Consider the following 20,184-nt stretch of genomic DNA (forward strand, 5'->3'; position numbering starts at 1 on the left):
CACAAAACAAAGAAAACAACGATGATCTGACAAGATCCTGGAAGACAGCCTTTTTCAATCTTCTAAGATGCTTCTAGGATGCAATATATATATATATATATATATATATATACTGCCATTATAAAAAATTAATGCTGTTTGTGAGCTTGGAATAAATCTAATTAATTTGAGTCAAAGCAAAGAAAAGTGACCTCTAAAATTCGTTTAAGTCACAATATGCTGCTGTGAAAATTGGTAAGGATGTTAGGGGCCTAAAAATGTAAGACCACCAAAGAAATAAAATAAAGAAGTAAGTTTAAGAATCAAATTTTAAAGGGGCTCTCTAAATGTAGTTAGTTGGCCACCTGAAAGTTTCCTTGAGTAATTTTTTTTAATAAAATATTATTTCTAGTTCAATTTAAAAACATTCACAAAGTATCCACTGTTTAAAGACCCCTATCCTAGTTGAGCACAAAATGCAGATAAAACTTCTCAGATTAAAAAAAAAAGTCTAACTTTCTACAGTACAATTCTTCAAATGCTTGAAGATACCCTATCATGATCTGCTCTCTCCCACCCAGTTCCCCAAGCCTTTTCTTCTTTAGACTAAGCATCCTTAATTTGTTCAATTAAGACTAAGATGGCCTATACTCTAGTCCTTTTATCATTTTAGGCATCTTCATTTAGATGTGCTCCAGCTCATTAATGAACTTTTTAAAATGAGGATCCCAGAACTATACACAGATCTTCAGATGGATTAGAAGTTAGAGACATAGTTATTAATAGTTAAGAAAAATAGTAAAGAAAAATTTTCTGCCAATTAAGCTATTGGACTGCCTCAGTGGGTATATGGTTTCCCCCTCACTAGTTCTTCAAGGTAAGAGCAAATGACTTATTTGTCGGGTATACTATAGACAGGACTTATACTTACAGCAGAGGCAATTACAGATAATCTGCCTAGCTACTTGACCTTTGGGGTCTCTTCTAAATCTAGGATTCTAGGAAATCTTGGAAGGGTGACATCTTAACTCTGCTTGCATATATCTCACTCCCACAGTACTGAATATGTTGAGGTCAGGAACCAAATGTTGAGGTGTAGACCATGTGTTGAGGTCTACATTTGAGGTACCTAAATGAAATTAGGGTTTAGTTAAGGTCTAGTGGCAGGTTTGGGGTATAGGGAGTCAAACAGAGTTCCCCTGTAACCCCCTTGGATTCGGCACAAGGATATGGTGGTATATGAGGTCTAGTAGCGGCGCGGAATTCCCAATAAAAGCATTTATTGGCCCAGAGAGCTAGATTAATAAAAGAGGTTTATTACTGAGTTTAGAAGTAGGAGATAGGTGAAGGTAGAGATAGGGAGGGCACTGGACAGAGGGTCCAGTAGACAGAGGGTCCTCACATGGCGACCATGTTTGGAATCTCTGCAAAGAGGGGTTCCCAGTGAGGCCCTTTTAAGTTGGAGACTTAGCTTGAGGGGCTTTGGCGTGTAGCCCCAAAGTTGGCTCAGATCCGGGTGGGGCTGGGACAGGTCCCGATCTTCTATTGGAATTCAAAGGGACCAAGATTTGTGAGTCAAAGGGTAATTTACATTAGCTGGGGGGGTTGGGAATCAAAGATTGGAATCTTTCCCCGCATCAAATATAGCTGAAAGTGTTGCAAGCCTTATGTTCAAAGTAGTAAGTGGATGACTGGGTTTCTGCCCATTTCTCTACTTTTGGGAGCTATGCCAAGACCTTCAGTAACTTATAAAAAAGTTTTACATGCTTACTGTGGGAATCAACATTCCCACAAACCTTTCTCATCAATTTGTTTGCTTTTCTCCTTTATGCTATCTACATTAATTAGTTCTTCTGGATTTACTTTGTGGTCTTTATGGTTTCTAATTTCTTTAGCTCAGGACTAGGTAAGTGTGCAGACATTTAGTAAAATCAGCTCAGGGAACAAAATTGGCAAAAGAAGGTTGTAGACTGGCAGCACGTAGCTGTTCCCTAAGCTGAAAAAGGCGTGGAAAGATAGATGGACAACTTACACAAGGCATTGTGTTTTCATTCTGGATGTTGATCTGTCGAAGGAGACGCCTTTCATAATCTTGGTCCATGGTGAAAAGGTGGGAGCTGTGGCAGCCTTCAGACTCAGAGCCTTTGATTCATGAGGTCCAATTGCTAAAGTCAGTCTACAGCAGCATGGAAGGAAAGAAAATAAAAACAAAGAGCATGTTAACTTCACCAACTAGTACCACTCAGGAAGTTTAGGACAGAGAATCTTCCTACAGGAAATTCAGATAATAAAAATGCCTTTTGACTAATTCATAGGTCAGTGTCATCCCTATCCTGTAGCCTAATAAAACAATCAGTAGTACTCATTAAAGGCCTATTATGTGCCAGGCACTGTGCTAAGTACCAGGGATATAAAAACAAAAAAATGACACAATCCCTGCTCTCAAGGAGCTTGTTCTCTTTTGGGAGAGAAAACACCCACAGAATAAATAGGGACAAAACATTTGGGCAAATCAAGAAAGGTTTCATGTAGAAGGTGGTACTTGATCTCTAAAGCAGTGATAAAGGAGATAGATTCCTGAAATAGGAGAAAGCTAGTATAAAGATAAGAAGATAAGCGATAAAATGTTATGGATAAGAACAAAAAGAAAGACAGTTTGACTAGATCATAGTGTGTGGGAAAGGGAACAACTTATAACAAGGTTGCAAAGATAGTATAGGAACAGTTTATCAAAGACTAAAAGTCAAACAGAGGAATTCATTTTTCATAAATCCAAAGCACCGTATGAAGCTGCCATTGTCAAGGATTCAACTATAGCTGTTTGTACTATTTTGGTTGAGGTTAGTAAATTGAGCTTTCTTCACTATGCTGAAATCTAGGAGACTATTTTAATTTTTAATCATAATTACCACCTGGCATTTTAAGTATCCACATTTGTGCTAGGTGTTCTATCAAGTGCAGGGAAAAAATGTCATTCCTATTTTTATCCAACTCTCTAACAAGCATTTATTAAGTACCTATTCTGTGTAAGGTATTGGTACTACACTAATGGGGCTTCAAAGACAAAATGAAAAGTCTTTGTCCTTGGAGACGCATATTCTATGTAAACTGATACACATAACTTTGAGAGGGAGTAAGCCCCAACAACTAAGGAGAACAAGAAAAACTTCCCACAGGGAAAGGCACAAGTTAAGCTTTAAAGAAAGCTAGGGGTTCTAAGAGCTAAAACAGATTCTAGGAACAAAGGACAACCTGTGCAAACTCACAAAAACAGTAGAGATGAAATGCTGAGTGTGGATAGCAAGTAGGTCAGAACAGAGAATGCTTTACAGGGAAAAACATGCAATAAACCTGGAAGCACTTTTAAGAGCAAAGCTGAGAAGGAACTTTAGTATTTATGCTTTAAAAAGAAGGTCAAGGTGGGATATAATCAAAGTTGTATCATTACTATATCCTTATGGGTTTTCTACTTACATGTGCTTTTGTTCAACTCTGACTTCTTTTCCCAATTTTACAACCCACATTCCTAGTTAAATTTTCAAAGTTCAACCAAGAAGCAGGTCACTCCATTGAGCTTTCCTAAATTTTCCTACTTAGAAAGGATATCATCTTCCTTGGATCTAGGTATATCAGTTTCTTAAACTGCAAAATAAAAGAGACTAGACAAGAATATCTCCAAAGTCCCTTTCTGGTTATAAATCCCATAATCCATTAACTTATATTTTGGCTCCTCATGTCTATTTCCCATCTTCCCTCCAAAGTTTGGACATAGAATAAAGATCCTGTTTATCACTTTATTGCCCTTCTTAACCAAACAATATCAAGAATGGTCCCTAGCACATATTATCTAGTACAATTCAGTTATTTGTTACTCAGTAAATATTTGCTGAACTAGATCTGTGTACACACACACACACACACACACACACACTTTACAAATACACACACCCCCTCCCCCCCACCATTTTCAGAAATCTGATCATCAGTTTCAACTAATAAATATTTGAGCTATTCATCAATCTATATTGGATGAGGTTATTTTTAGGTTTCTTGAAATAGCCATTTTTTTTCTCTTTTAACCCACACCCTGTACATTCCTATTTTTCCATCTTATCAGACTGAGAGAGTAAGAGCTTGAAGAAAAATTATGATTCTCAATTATTTTCCTTCTATAAATTCTTCAGAGGATTTCTGTGAGTTCCATTTACTTCATTAACCTTCTCCCCAAAATAAATATAAGCCTATTAATCATCTTCTGAGCATTTTAGAGAATCTAGGAGAAAGCAATGAAGATAAACTCACTTCAAAAATTATTGCATTTGCTCAGAGTACTCCTCCCAATCAATCCACTTGATGCATAAAATTGCTATTTTTTCCTAAGTGCTTTGAGATTAACTGTTTAAGGGGAAGGAGGATAAAAGCATAGAAAGTTTGTCTACAAAGGCAGAGTAGTATTGAATAAGGAAACAAAGTCAGAATGGCTCTCTCTGAGTTGGGAGGGGGATAGAGGTGGGGTTTAGGATTGTGGAGGGCTGAGATATAGCTGCAATTTGAAAGACAAGATGACTTGGTCTTGGAGGGGACTGAATTAGAACAGTTCAGCTTAGGGGGTAGAGGAATCAAAGTTCAGACTATTTGTTAAATGTCATTACAGCAAATGCTAGGAGACTACAAATACTTTTTTTGTGCCCAAAGTGGGTCATGAACAATAAGCTTAAATTAATTGAGTAGGATATTGGCCAAGGCTTAGACAATCTTTTTTCTTATATTAAGATTTCCAGCATAATGACATTTCTATTAGCACTTGCTTAAGGTATGCAATATTCTTGGAGTCATAAAACTTGACTTTGAGAGCCAGCTGGTTTGCCATTTGGCTGTTAGGCCAAGAACAGGTACACTGCACCCCCAGCTCAGATTCTTCATCTGTGAAATGAAGATATTATCGGCACTCTTTTCTCTAAAAAAGTTGTAAGGAAAATATTCTATAATTCATAAAATGCTAAATAAATTGTAGCTAATATCACATGATAGTAGAAAGAACAATACATTGGAGCCTAAGGACTTGAGTTCAAACACAGGTTTCTTACTATCAATGTGTCCTTGGCCAAGTCAAATCCCCTTTCTCAGCCTTGATTTCTTTATGTGAAAAATATAATTATTCTGCTGCCAACAGGTAAAGAGAACTTTATATTTCTGATCCATTTCACTTAATCATTTGCTTTATGCACATGAAAAACACTTATCTGCACTTTCTTATGTGTGAAATTTGACTTAAGGAAAGAGAATTCTGTTGTTGGGATAACCCTAAAACTACTGGTAGCAATCAAAGATATAAAGTCAAAGATGATAAAATGAGCTCTTCTGGGAGACCTTTCATCTACATAACTGGCCTTCCATTTTAGCAGTTAAGACAACAGTACAGCTAAATAAAGGAAAGATAATAATCTACAAAACACCAATACACTTTCATCTCCCTAATGGCTGGCCATGATGGGAATACCATGATTAGACAAGCAGAAGTGCAAGCTCTAGAATAGAAAAATTCTAATTTAAAGTCAGAAAAATTGGAATTCAAGCACCAGCTTTGCTACTTAATCTATTATGATCCAGAGCAACTTAAAGCTCCAGTACTCTCAACTATAAAATGAAGACACTAAGATACTATGCTGATCTACTGACATTATAACACTAATGAGGATCAAGTGAAACAACTAATGCATAGAAAGAGCTTCAAAATCTATTACTGGACATAACTGTCCTCTGGGCCTTGGTCCCTTCTTCTAAACACTGGACTTCCTCACATCTCCCTGTCCAATAACAAAAGTATACTGTTACAACAGAGCAAGATAAACTCTTAAGTATTTCACAAAAGATTCTACATTCAAAGGTGCCAGATATGGTACTCTCCATGCTTATCTATCAGGAGGCAGTTTTGTGTAATGAAAGAATTCTAGCCTGGGATTTAGGTAACCTGACTTCCATTCACTGACTATTTTATTCTATTCACTATTATGGTATCAAAAAGCTGTATGATCTTAGATTAAGTCACTTAAACTTCCATCTATAAAAGGAAATTAGGTTGTACTACCTCTGAAGTCCTTTCCAGTTTAATAATCCTGCTTGTAGACCAAAGAATGAACTAGAAGATATCTCTACTTATTTGCAGTCCTAAATTAAAGAGCACAGTTAGAATTTAGAAGAGAAAAGATTAGGGAAGAGCTCTGTAGTCCGTGTTCCAGACCTCTCATTAAAGGTACACTAGCTGAACACTCCAGTATGTAACGTGTATGGCTACATACACCTTAGTCTGACAGAAAATGTTGGACTTTAAATCAGGATCTTAGGGTTGCAATTCTGTCTTATCTATGTAATCTTGGGCAAATCATTTCACTGGGCCTCAGTTTCTTTTCTATACAACCAGGATATAACACTTCTTTCTCAAAACCTCGTGAAGAAAACAGTAAATTTAAAAATATTATATAATTGTGAGCTATCTAAAGTAGTAGTCTACAATCTCATTTATTCATAGAGTAGAAAGAGAACATTTTAGTCCTTAGAGATCATCTAGTTTAACCCCTTCATTTCACAAGGCCCAGACTGGTTTAATAACTTGCTCAAAGTAACACAATTAGTTTGGCAGAACCAAGACTTGAACTCAGGTCTCCTGATTCTCAATATTGAATTGTTTCCATGGCACCAAAGTGCCTCAAAGGATCAAGTCCAGTTTCTTTGATCTAGTTTTCAATACCTATCACACTGAAGTACATATCTACCCTTCCAACCTTATATCCTATTATTATAAACATAAAATATTTAACTCAGGTTAATTTATTATATACTATGCTCATTCTTGATTTCTTGCCTTTATGATCTGGATTATGAAAATAAATCGATATGATTAGGGCCAAGTGTTCTTAGGTACAAAATATTTTCCTTTTAAAAATGTTTTTCTCTTTATGTGTAACATATATGTAACTAGCTATCTAGCTAACAGATTTTTTTCAGATCTTTAGGTTTACATTCACATAAAATCTAGCTATGAAATTCCATACTTTTTCTTTTGCTGAGAAACCTACCTACCTTTTTACAAGAAGCCTTTTTCAGATTTCAATCTTAGTACCCTTCCCTCTAAGACTATTTTATTCTATGTACATAGTGGTCTACATGCTGTTTCTCCTGTCAAACTGAGCTGCTTGAGTATAAGGGCTATTTTTTTTTTTTTTTTGCCTGTCTTTATATCCCCAGTACTTGGCACATAGTAGACCCTTAAATACTAAATGACTTAACTGAAAGAATTATTAGAAACTGAGTGAATGCTTTTGTTTCAGACAAGATAGATGATCCATCTACTCTAAGGTCTAACATTAATAACAGCCCAGATAGAGATTTAAAGTCAATTCAAATAAGCATGTACTACACATGGGAATTCTGGGCTAATTCTACACCCCTACAGTTTCCTGGCACTGCCAACTGACCTACTTACATAAACTAAGAAAAACCAAATATTGGATTTTGTCATTTCACCTCACTCCCTGCTTCTCCTCCCCATGACTTCTTCCCAAGCACCAATGGCTGCAACTTTAGGACTTCTAAGCCTTTCCATTTGCCCTGCAACTGAACAGTCATTTGTGTTCTTTCCCTATTCATGTGAGCTGGAGCAGAAATTTTCCTTCCTTTTCTATTTGTATCCCTAGTACAGGGCATGTCAGTGCTTTTTCATTTACATTCATAAGAGGTTAAAGATTAAAGACATGGTTCCTGCCCTCATGAAGCTCAGAGTTTGGTAATGAAATACATGTCAAGTGAATTCGAGAAGTGCCTGGAACTGGGAGTGCACTATACTGGCATCTTTACAGAGTTTTCAAGAATAAGTAGGTGTTAAACAGACAAACCAAGGAAGAAAGAACATTTTAGGGAAAAACATTTTAGGACATAAGAGCACAGAAAGACAGAACAATTCAGTTTGGCTGAAATGTATTATAAAAAGAGAAACATGAGATTCAATTACCTAATCATTTGTTAAATCCTTAGTACCACATTGATCCTGGGGAAACAAAGATAAAGACAAAAGCAGTCTTGCTCTCAAAGAACTAAAATTCTACTGAAGGAAATATAGTGACACAGGAGAAATACAAGCAAATAAAAAATAATTTGAAGGAAAAGCAGCATAATTGGAAGTATCAGGAAAGACTTGTAGGAGGTGACATTTGAGCTAAGCTTTGGAAGGAGTGAAGGATTCTAAGAGAAAGAAGTGAGGAAGATGATGTCCAGGCATTTTAAGACAGTTTGTGCAAAGGCATGGAGGCAGGAGATAAAATGTCATGTGGGAGAACAGCAAGTAATGAAGTTTGCCTGGAACATGGATGAAAAAAATCTAGAAAAATAGGTTGTAGTCAGATTGTAAAAGTTTTAAATGCCAAGAAGAGGAGTTTATCATAATAAAGGCAACAAGGAGTCACTGACAACCAGATAAATAAATGACTTGGAATATTAAACAAAAGGAACAATTCAGACCTCAGACTTCCAAAATTCTATTTACTTATACCTCTCCTTTCCCTGCCAAATTAAATTATGAGTTCAATGAGAATAGAAATCTATCTAACCTAAAACTTGCATGTCTAATCTTTCCCTGGATGTAGCAAATAGAAAACAAGTTAAGTTTAGAACTGAGGAAGATTTGCTGCCATGTGGCTGCAGATTATGGAACAGCATGATCATAGAGAATTCCTCAATATTCACAATCTGAAGAGATTTTTTTTCCCCTAGTAAATTCTTAAGTTAGACATTATTACATTACATTATTACATTTTCCTTAACCAAAGATCGTATTACTCTATAGGTTAGTTTAAAAAATATATATATTTACTTGGCTTTGGAACATGCTCCTCTCCCATCCCCCACCCACACTGCATATTCCATTTACTCAAAATTTAAATTGCTTTGAATTTTGGCAACAAGATAAATAGCACAAAAAACTAAATTGTAGCAATAGTTTAAGACAGTCCAGAGTTGTCACAAAGAAGTAAAGGATTAATTGCCAGATAAGGAAAACAAGCAATCTGTGCTAGAGAAATCAAGTGAAGGAAGTAGGCACTGTTTTTGAGATTCCTTAGAACTAATTCTAATGTTTTGTTTTGTTTCGTTTTTTTAAGGCAGCATGATATAGTGGGAAAAATGTGGGATTTAGTGCAGTTAGTGTCATGGAACCTGGAAGATTTAAACCTCAGTCCTGCCATGTATTATATGTGTAACTTAAGCTTTCTAGGACTATTTCCATATCTGTAAAATGAACAAGTTAGATTAGATGGCTGTGGAGTTCGTAGTTCAAGTATTACCACTCCCACTTTTCAAATGAGTAAAAACTGAGGATCTATCAGGAGAGAAAGCTTGCAGGCTGGCACAATCAAAGAAGACTTCCCAAAACACCTCTCCAATCCATCTATGGTCTATCAGAATTTTTTGGTTTGTCTTTTCTTCGTTACGGTAGCTAGATATCAGAAAAAATAAGAGATATGTTGTTATGGAAGAACCTGATTTTGAGTAAATGTAACAAATGGGATCAATCTTTTTTCATTACAATAATAACTGCTTCCTGGAGGGAGGAAGATACAATGCAAAAATAATTAAGATGTGGTCTCTGCCTTCGTGAAACTTACAATCTAAGGGACAGCAGGAAGGAGACAGTTGTGGTATGATGGCTTCACAATACATACACAAATAGATTGTAGCAGCCAATAATTATAGTGTAAAACAAGGAGACCATGAGAAAAGTACAAAGTACTTCTTCCAAGTTCAAGGAAGTTTGTTGTTTTTTGATTGCGATGTTAGGGAAGGCAGTTGGAGGTAGAACTGTAGAACTGAGTCAAAGTAATCTAGGTAAGATTTTTTAAAAAGGAAAGTACAAGAATAAAGAGAGCACATTCTAGGTATAAAATAATGGTTTCACCAAAGGCACAGAAATAATAATGAACTAGATGTATACCAAGAACAAAAGCAGTTTGCTTTAAGTAGAGGATAGCAGAATAGATAGACAGTAAAATAATAAGAAAAGTCAAAAAAAGGCAAGCCATTATGAAAGTAATGAGGATCCTAAATGACAGACTAAGTGGTTTAAATTTTATTCATTTGGATAAGTAGTCATTTAGCCTTTAGTTGAATAGCCAAAGTGAAGCTGATCCTACAAAAGGTATTTTGCTTACAATAATTGCTCCTCACACACATACCCCACACTATCTCCTGTTTTCAATGTTTGTGTGTTATCTGACCCCATGTTCTATTTGCTTGACCCCCTCTCTTTTGCCTCTTAAAATCCCCAACTTTCTTTAAGGTTGAGCTTAGTTATTTATCTTCCACATAAAATCTTTCCTGATACCCTCTGCTACTAGTATCTTCCCACAAGAACAATAACACAATTGTGTTTCATTCATATTTAAGTTCTATCTTTGTATCTCCCAATGCTGGCACATTGAAGACCCTTTTTAAAAAAGTGTATTGACTAATTAAATGAAGAAGCCCATTTCATTACGGAAGCTCTTTAACTGGCTTAAAAAAACAAGGACCTAAAGTCAGAAGGCCTATATTTGAAACCCTAACTCTATCAGCTGTGTGACTTTGGCAAAGTCATTTAAACTGACAAGATTTCATGTTCATCATCTGTCAAATGATGGTGATGGACTAGATCAGCAATTCTGAAAGTATAGCTCAGGGCTTTAGAGGGTTCTCAAAGTCAAAATGTTTTATCCTAAGGCATTTTAATTCCAAATACAGTAAATATATGTAAAATCCACATAAACACTCTTTGAGGGTCACAATAATTTTAAAGAGTGTAAAGGGGTCCTGAGACCAAAAAACTTAAAAATTGCTAGACTAGAAAATGTCCCTTCCAGCTCTAAATTGTTCCTTATATTGTGCTGAAATATGCCTCTTTAAGGCTCACTCTTCTTCCGTTTTTGTCAGGCTCCAAGCAGAACTAGCACCTCTAGAATGCAACTAGAATACACATAGTCATAGTAAACAGAGCTCCCTGGGGCTAAATTCACACTTGTGTGTGGTCAAGCAATGAAACTGGAGCAGCTGGGACATCAGTTCTTTTCAGTTCAGGAGCAGGTTCCTTTGGTAAACGACAAGAAAGCCAAGGAGATTCAAGAATATAATGCTGATGTGGTAATGATTACCATTCAGTACATCAAGTTCAAGGAAACTGGTGAGGGGAAAACAAAAACAAAAAACAAAAAACATTCAGTTGTTGTAGAAGCATTCTGGGCTGGAGCTGGAAATAATTTTTAAAAGACCTTGAAAAGAGGTAGAAACATTCATCAAAATGTATGCCCCAGTATCCTTTTGTACCCAGCTTTAACCTATGCCAATGGTTGCCACTGATGGAAAAGGAACAGTGTTCCGAGAACCTTAAAGAACTATATAATGTGCACTAATACTCTACTTCTTTTCTGAAAAACACATTAAATGGTAACTCTGCCAGGTATGGGAACAGTAACACGAGCTTGGGGGCAAAAGGGGAATGGCCTTTAAAGACGACAACCCACCATTCGGGGACCCCTGCCAATAGAACACAAGGCATCTCTGCTTTTTTTCTGAATGAATGCATTTATTTAGCACCTTCAGGGTAAAGGTAAAGTAAGGAGGGAATACATTCCACATATGGGAAGCAGCTTGTGAAAAAGCATGGAGAAAGGAGATGGAATACCATATGTAAGGTACAGAAAGAGGGCCAATTTGGCTGGACCTTAAAGTGCATGAAGTGAAAGAAATGTGCAATAAATCTGGAAATGTAGGCTTGGAGCCAGATTATGAAGAATTTTAAAGGAGAAACAGAGGAATCTGTATTTTAGTCTAAAGGCAATACAGGGAGGCAGTAAAAGTTTTTGAGAAAGAGGGTGAAATTGTGAGATGTGTGCTTTAGGGATGAATATCACTTTGGCAGTTTTGTGGAGAACTTAAGGCAAAAATCTTAAAAGAATAGGAAGTGTCTAATGGCCAAAATCAGGGCAGTGAAAATGTGATTAAAGAAAAATGAAAGAAATGCTATAGAGGTTGAATCATTAACACTTGTTTGTAGATGCAGAGTGAAGAACTAAGAATGACTCTGAAGTTGTGAACCTGGGTGATGGGTCAAAAAAAAAAAAAAAAAAAAACCAAGGAAATTACAGAAGTGGGGATTGGGGTGAAAAATGAAGAGGGTTTTTTGTTTTTTGAGGACATCTTGGTTTAGGATGTCAATGGAATGCCCAGTTGGAAATATCCAAAAAAAAAACATTTGGAGATATAGGACTAAAGCTCTGGACAGGATACAGGGTAGATATAAAGACCTGGAAGTTACTTGCATGAAGAAAAGAACCCTTGGGCACAGAAAGAAGGGGCAAATAATATACGCCACTGAATGTTGGACTAAAATGTTCAACTTGCTTATTTTGTAACCCTCAACCACCTCTCTATTTCAAGAGGTTGAACACATGAATCAATAACAGATACCAGCAGTTAAGTTTGGTTTTAACACTCCAGATTCCTTCTACATACAAAACTCTTAAACTAGAGAAAACATGGCAGCATGCCCTGAAAAAAATCTGGTCTTCCAATCTAAAAGAATGAAAATGGCAGTTCCAGCCTCTCTCTCTTTGTACAAGGAAACCCTTAACTTGTTTTTGAGTCCTAGGATATTTAGATATGGGTACCCTAAATCTAACAATTACTTTATTTCTCTCCCCAAAAACAATCTTTTCTACTTTTTTTTTGTTTGTTTGTTTCCTTAAATAATCTATCAATTACTCGAAGTTCTTAAAGGTACTTAAAGTTCAGGCATCTTTTTAAACTTTTGATTAATTTGAATTATATAGATTTTTTAGTACAAAAAGGTGACCTTCTGATGCGAAATAGGAGGGAACTGAGGTCCAGTTAAGATAAGGGTTATCAATGACAGAGCTGAACTAGAACCCGGGTTTCATTTCCCAGGATGTTATTTTCACAATACTATGTGGCTTTGTCTTAAGAAGGGACCTTGTCCTGAAAGTCCGGTGATATTATGGAATCAAAGGAGCACTGAGCACTAAAAGATTAGTTTCCTTGACTTTACAGTTATGTAAAGGATGAGGAAACTAGAAATAATCTTTACAATACCTTCCAACTCTAAATATATTAAGTTTATAATCTAATAATAATATTCTCATTTTATAGAAAAAATAAAAGGCCCACACGGAAAATAAAAGTTTTGTAGAAACTTTCCTTAAGTCAATTAGTAGCAGAACTAGAATGCTGAATTTCCTAATTCCTTGATCCAATTCTCTTTCTCTTTCTATTGTATTATACCTGGTTTTCAAGGACTTTACGTACTTAAGAATCTATGATGTTTCAATCCTACTGCACAAGAAAGTATATACTAAGATGGAAAAAGTGTTTTAACCATAACAAGTTATGAAATAAGAAACTACACACTGAAATAAGTATGTGACATATGGGAAAAGAACTGGATTGAGGGTCAAGGAATTTAGGGTCAAATCTTGTATGTATACTTCCTCATCTGTCAAATGAGTCAACTAGACTAAAAAGGTGTTCTTAATCAAAAGTACTCTGTCATAGATTGCTGTGACTAGTTAGTAAGGCCTATAGACATGTTTTCAGAATGTTATTTGTTTTTTTTATCATAATACACACTGGGTTACAAAGTAAATCAACTATACTGAAAATAAAATTATCATATTTAAAAAAAAAACAAATTCATGAACCCCAAGTTAAAAAACCCTGGAGATATTTCTAATGTCACTTTTATCTTAAATCCAATGATCCTACTATTTTTCAGTTTACTGCTATTCTTCTTAAATAAGAAATATGTGACTATCAGGTTTCTCCTACCCTTTTAAAATAAAATACCAGTCATTAAGGTTTGCAGGATCCAAGGGCCCTAAGTCAAGTATCCAATTCTTTTTAAGAGCTGTTTATCAGGTAATTAGCACAAAAATCTGAAGTGATGGGCATTAAGAATTAATCATTCCTATTAATTTTGAATGTGAGGTAGCATGAGATCTTTCTGCATTTCCACATTTGAATAAGTCTGCTTAAGCTCCAAAGTTGAAAGCAACTTCTTTCTGAAATGGTTGTTCCAGATGTAGATCCTAGGCTAGTTTATCTACTGCCTTTATAAAAATATGATTCACTTGGGAGAAAACTTATCTCAGCATTGAAGCTACAATGAAGTTTTACAAGGATAAATATTCTGGGTGGTCTCTAGTACATTAAATCAATATATTAACAACATATGTGTACTTCTGTCTAATGTCAATTTAGGAAAAACATCAACAGGCTAACTAACCAAGAACAAAAACCAAGAAAAAAATGGATGGTAAATTATTCTTTAATCAGCAATAATCATTGAATAAATTTGCTGAATTCCAGAATGTACTCAAGACTGGCAGTCCATTTCTATCTTTCAAATATTTCACAACAATTTTATAACACATTTAAGAGGCAAAGGATTTTCCCAAAATAAGCTAGAACGCTTCTCCTAAGATTTAAAACTTTGGGTAACTTTGTATATGTTTAATTTATTTATAATTCCAAAAGTCTCATTAATTAGAGGATTTCCAAATAAAGCCAACCCTCCTCCATTATATAATTATTTGTCTTAATATTTCTTGGATTTTCTCTATCTCATAACTGGTAGAAATGAGAACCAAAGGACCAGAGGACAGCATGGAATAGCTAAAGTAAGCTATAAGGTTTAAAAAGAGATTAAGTAGTAGAAAAACCACCGTCTTTAAGTAAAAGTCAAATAATATTGGTTTGAATCTTTCTTTGGCTGATTATAAGTGGCTTCATGTCTCTGAGTTTCAGTTTCCTCATCTACAAATTGGGAGTAATATGTATACAACTTGGGAATAATATGTATATAATTTATGTCACAGGATTGCTATCAGGATCAAACAAAACAGTAGGTGCAAAACAGTAGGTGCAAGTACCTTTTTTTTTTTTTTGCTGAGGCAATTGGGACTATTAAGTGACTTGCGGAAAGTCATGCAGCTAAGAAGTGTTAAGTATCTGTGATCAATTGAACTCAGATCCTGCTGACTTTCAGGCTGGTGCTCTATCTACTGCGCCACCTAGCTGCCCCTATGGTGGAAGTACTTTTGAAATGAGATGCAGAGAGATTAAGTGAATTATTAATTTTGGAAATCCAATTATCTTTCCCTCAAGACCCTTATTTCCTCACTCAACATACTATGACTTATGGACAGGAGGTGCCTCAAATATCACCAAACTGTACATACCTTTTGACTCAATAATACCATTACCCCAAAGAAGTAAAAATAGAAGGGAAAAAATTAGGTATAAAAATGTTTATAACATAGTTTTTTGTTGGAGCTAAGAAGTAGAAACAAAGGAAATGACTGAATAAATTATGGTTTATGAACATAATGCAATGTTACTGCACCATAAGAAATGATAAATTTATAGAAAATTGGAAAGATTTGTGTGTATTGATACAGACTGAAATGAGGAAAAAACAAGAGTACAATTTACATAATGGCCACTATAATGTAAGAGAAATAGCTCTCAAATTTGGGGGCTCTATCAACACAGTAACAAAGTGGGCCTTCAAAAGACTTAAGGAAACAAAACTCTCCTTCCTTATAATCAAAGCTGAAAGGCTCCTTATCTTACTATATGGTGCCTGGTTTCTGTCAATATGTTTTCTACTTTCCCCATCAATTTTTGTCAAATGGTGAGTTTTTGATCCAAAAGTCTGGATCTTTAGATTGATCAAACACTAGATTACTATAGTCATTTAATAGTATGTATTGTGTACCTAATCTATTATACTGATCTACTACTCTTTTTTTTTTTTTTAACCAGTACCAGATTATTTCCATGATTGCTGTTGCTAGGTGGAGTAGGGGATAAAGTGCCAAGCCTAAATCGGGAAAACTGAATTCAAATGTGGCCCTCAGACATTGAGTTGTGTGACCAAGTCACTTAACTATTTGCTTCACTTTCCTCAACTGTAAAATGATCTGGAGAAGGAAAGGGCAAACCACTCCAGTATTACCAAGAAAATCCCAAATGGGGTCATTACAGAGTTAGACACAATTGAAATGACACAACGGGTAGACCTTTCACATTTTTAAAGACTTCCTTGATGTATTTGACCTTTTGTTCTTCTAGATGAATGACTATTTTTTTCTATCTTTATGAAGTAATTCTTTGGTTATTTGGTAGAGAACTAAATAAATAAAGTAGATCTGTCATTTTTATTAATATATTGTTTGGCCTACCCATGAGCAATTTTTATTTCTCCAATTGTTTGGTGAAAAGTCTTCCATGACTGTGGAAGTTTGTGGGTTTTTCTTGGCAAGTGTTTTTTTGCTGTCTGTAGTGATAAAAATGCTGATGATTTATGTGGTTATGTATTTGTAAATCATCCAAGTTGCATGATTTATATTTTATCTTATGTACTGAAATTTTGGTAATTATTAGCAATTGTTAATTGTTTCTACTAGGTTTTTATTTGATTCTCTAGGTATACCATTATATCAGCAAAGAGTTACTGTTTTGTTTCCTTTCCTCGTCTATTTTTACTTCTTCAATTTCTTTTTCTTACATTGCTAAAGCAAACATTTCTAATATAATAATGAATACTAGTGTACATCTTTGCTTCACAAAGAAATACTTCTAGTTCATCCCTGACACAATTAATACTTGCAATAAGATTTAGATACTACTGTTTTAAGAAAGATTCCATTCATTTTTATACTTCCTAATGTTTTTAATAGGAACAGGTATTGTATTTTGTCAGAAAGCCTTTTCTGCATCTACTGATATAATTGTGATTTTTGTTGCTTTTGTAATTGATATGGTCAATTATTCATCTGATTGTCTCCTTAATTTAAACTCTGCATTGCTAATTTAAAATCCCATCTGACTATAGTATATGATCTTTGTGACAAATCACTGTAATTTCCTTGCTACTATTTAAAATTTTCACATCAATATTCATTAAATTGGTTTTAGTTTTCTTTTCTCCATTTTTATATTTGTATCATAGAATTTGGAAGAATTTCTTTACCTATTTTTTCAAATAGTTTATATAGTATTAGGATTAATTTTTCCATAACTGTTTAGTGGAATTCACTTATACAGTCATGTAGTCCTATGGATTTTTTTCTGAGAGAGTTCATTTACACAACTTGTTCAATTTTTCTAAAATAGGGTTATTCAAATATTCTATTTCCTCTTCTGTTAATTTGGGCAATTTTAATTTTTTATAAATATTAATCCATTTTACTTAGGTTGTTAGTTTTGCTGGCATATAACTGGGAAAAAGAATTTCTAATAATTGCTTTAATTTAATATTCATGTGTGCTGCATTTATTGTTTTCATTTTTGATACTGATAATTAAAAAAAAAAAACCAAATTAACCAATGGTTGATCCAATTTATTGGGAATTTTCTTTCCATAAAACCAGCTCCTTCGATTTATTCATTTTTTGTTTTACTTTCAATTTTATTATTAATCTCTCCTTTGATTTTCAAGATTTCCATTTTGGTATTTAATTGTAGATTTTAATTTGTTCTTTTTTTTTAGGTGACATGCCCAACTTACTGATTTGCTCTTTCTCTCCTTCACTGATGTATGCATTTAGATATATAAAATCTCCCGTAAGTACTGCTTTGAGCTGCATCCCACAAATTCTAGAATGTTTCATGTTGTCATTCTGTTTAATCAAATAGTTTTTCCCTATGATTTGTTGTTCTTTGATCATTTTTTGACATGGCCCCTTAAATGTAAGGGGCCATGTAATTTTTATTGCATTATGATCTGAAAAAGGTGCATTTCATATTTCTGCTTTTCTGTTATTTGATGGTAAGGTTTTTATGCTCTAAAACATGGTCAATTTTTGTGAAGGTATAGTCCTTTCTATTCCCATTCAGTTTTCTCCAGATGTCTATCCTATCTAACTTTCTTAAGATTCTAGTCATCTTCTCATTTATCATTAACATTTATTTAGTTCTAAGAGGGGAAAACTGAGGTCCCACTAATACAGTTTTACTGTTTATTTTTCCTTTAATTTACCTAATTTTTTCTTTAAGAATTTGGATGCTTATATAATTTTTGAAGCGTGCATATTTATAGATATACTGTCTACTGTTCCTTAGCAAGATATAATTTCCCTAATTCAATCTTTTGATTAATCCTGTTTTTTTGCTTTTGCTTTGTCTGAGATCCTGATTGCTATCCCTAACTTTATGTCAACTGAAGCATAAGATTCTGCTTCAGCCCCTTATTTTAACTGTCTCTCTCATTTTCAAGCGTGTTTCCTGTAAACAACATACTGTTGGATTAGGATTTCTAGTACATTCTGCTATCTGCTACTACTTTATGAATGAGTTTACTCACATTTACAATTAGAACTATACTGTGTATTTCCCTCCATCCTATTTTCCCGTTTATCTTTCTTTTCATTCTGCCCCTCAGCTAAATTGTTTTGCTTCTTACAATTGCCTCCCTTTATCTGCTCTCCCTTTTTATTATTCTCAATCCCTCTTCTCTTCCTATCTATTAGGCAAAATAAATTTCTATTACCAACTGAGTAGATAGATATATTTTTCTTTCTCTGAATCAACTGAGATGAGGTAAAAATGATCCTCCCCCCAATTTTCCCTTCCACTATAAAAGCTCCTCCTTGCTTTCATGGTTTCCTTCTCCCTTCCCCCTTCTCCCAGGAGATCCTTTCTCCCTTTATTAGTTTTTTTTTTTTTTTAACATCATTCCAATATTATCAACTCACTCCTATACCCTCTGTGGAATCTTCCTAACTGCCTTAATAATGATACAGTTCTTAGAAGATATATATCTCTATCATCTTACCATATAGAAAGGTAAGAGCTTAACCTATTAAATTGCTTATGATTTCTTTTTCATTTTTATATTTTTATGCTTCTTTTGTCTTATATTTGGAAGTCAAACTTTCTATGTCATTTTTCATCAAGAATACTTTGAAATTATATTTCATTAACTATCAATTTCTTTCCCTTGAAAGAAAAATTTCTTTCCTAGAAAGAAAAACATCAGTTTTGTTGGGTAGGTTACTTTTGGTTGTAATCTCAGCTCTTTTGTTTTCTGGGATATCATATTCTAATCCTTCCACTCTTTTCATTGGCTGCTGTTACATTTTGTGTGAACCTGATCGTGGCTCCCCAATATTTGAATGGTTTCTTTCCTGCTGCTTGCAGTATTTTCTCTTTGATGTGGAAGCTCTGGAATTTGGTTACAATATTCCTGAAAGTGTTCCTTTTAGTGATTAGTTGATTCTTTCTATTTCTATTTTACCCTTTGATTCTAGGATACCTATTCAGTTTTGCTTGATAATTTCTTGAAAGATGATTGTCTAGGCTTGCTTTTTGATTACAGCTTTCTGGAAATCCAGTAATTTTAAAATCATCTCTCCTTGATCTACTTTCCAGGTCAGTTGTTTTTCCAATGAGATATTTCATATGTTCTACTTGTTTCATTCTTTTGACTTTTTTTTAATTGTTTCTTGATGTATCATGGAATCATTAATTCCTTCTTACCCAATTCCACTTTTTGAAGAACTATATCTTCAGTGAATTTTTATACTTCTTTTTTCCATTTGGCCAATTCTGTTTTTTAAGATATCATTTTCTTCAGGTATTATTAAGATATTAATTTATGCCTGTTACCAAATTATAATTTTCTTCCTTTGCTTTCCATTTCTTTACTCAATTTTTCTTCTGATTTTTTAAATAAATTTTTAACACTTCCAGAAGTTCTTATTGGAGTTATATAAAATTTATATATTTTTTTTTCCCTTTTTAGGCTTTGCTTGTAGCTATTCTAACAATTTTCTTCTTCTAAATCTGTATTTTTATCTTTCTTATCACCATAGCAGCTTTTTATGGTCAAGTTCTGTCTTTTGTTGTTTACTCATTTTTCTACCTTATTTCTTGATTTGAAACTTTAAAAGTTAGATTCTATTTGGCCTTGGGAGAAGGGAAGCGGGGGTGACAGAGCTCTCTCTCAAGGTTCAGGATTTTTCTAATTTCTGTTTTCACAACTAGTTCTAGGGGGCTAGAACTTTTCGGTAATTTCAAGATGAGATCTGGGGAAATATGATCACTGCTCTCTTGGTCTTTACTCTGGCCCTTTCCTTCCTTGGGATAGGAGTCCTTTCCTTCTTG

The 20,184-nt window shown here is 34.4% G+C and overlaps 1 protein-coding gene across 2 annotated transcripts in view; it reads right to left on the bottom strand.

Annotated features, from left to right (window-relative positions):
• FZR1 (fizzy and cell division cycle 20 related 1) overlaps nt 1-20,184 on the bottom strand; it is an 88,899-nt gene that overhangs the window by 39,027 nt on the left and 29,688 nt on the right. For both annotated transcript variants that reach the window (XM_031947884.1, XM_031947883.1), the window contains exon 2: nt 2,012-2,155. In XM_031947884.1, coding sequence (XP_031803744.1) covers nt 2,012-2,080 — 69 coding nt within the window. In that variant the 5' untranslated portion in view covers nt 2,081-2,155. The remainder of the gene's footprint in view (nt 1-2,011; nt 2,156-20,184) is intronic.

This window comes from Sarcophilus harrisii, chromosome 1 (assembly GCF_902635505.1).
Source record: "Sarcophilus harrisii chromosome 1, mSarHar1.11, whole genome shotgun sequence".
NCBI classification, from domain to species: Eukaryota; Metazoa; Chordata; class Mammalia; order Dasyuromorphia; family Dasyuridae; genus Sarcophilus; species Sarcophilus harrisii.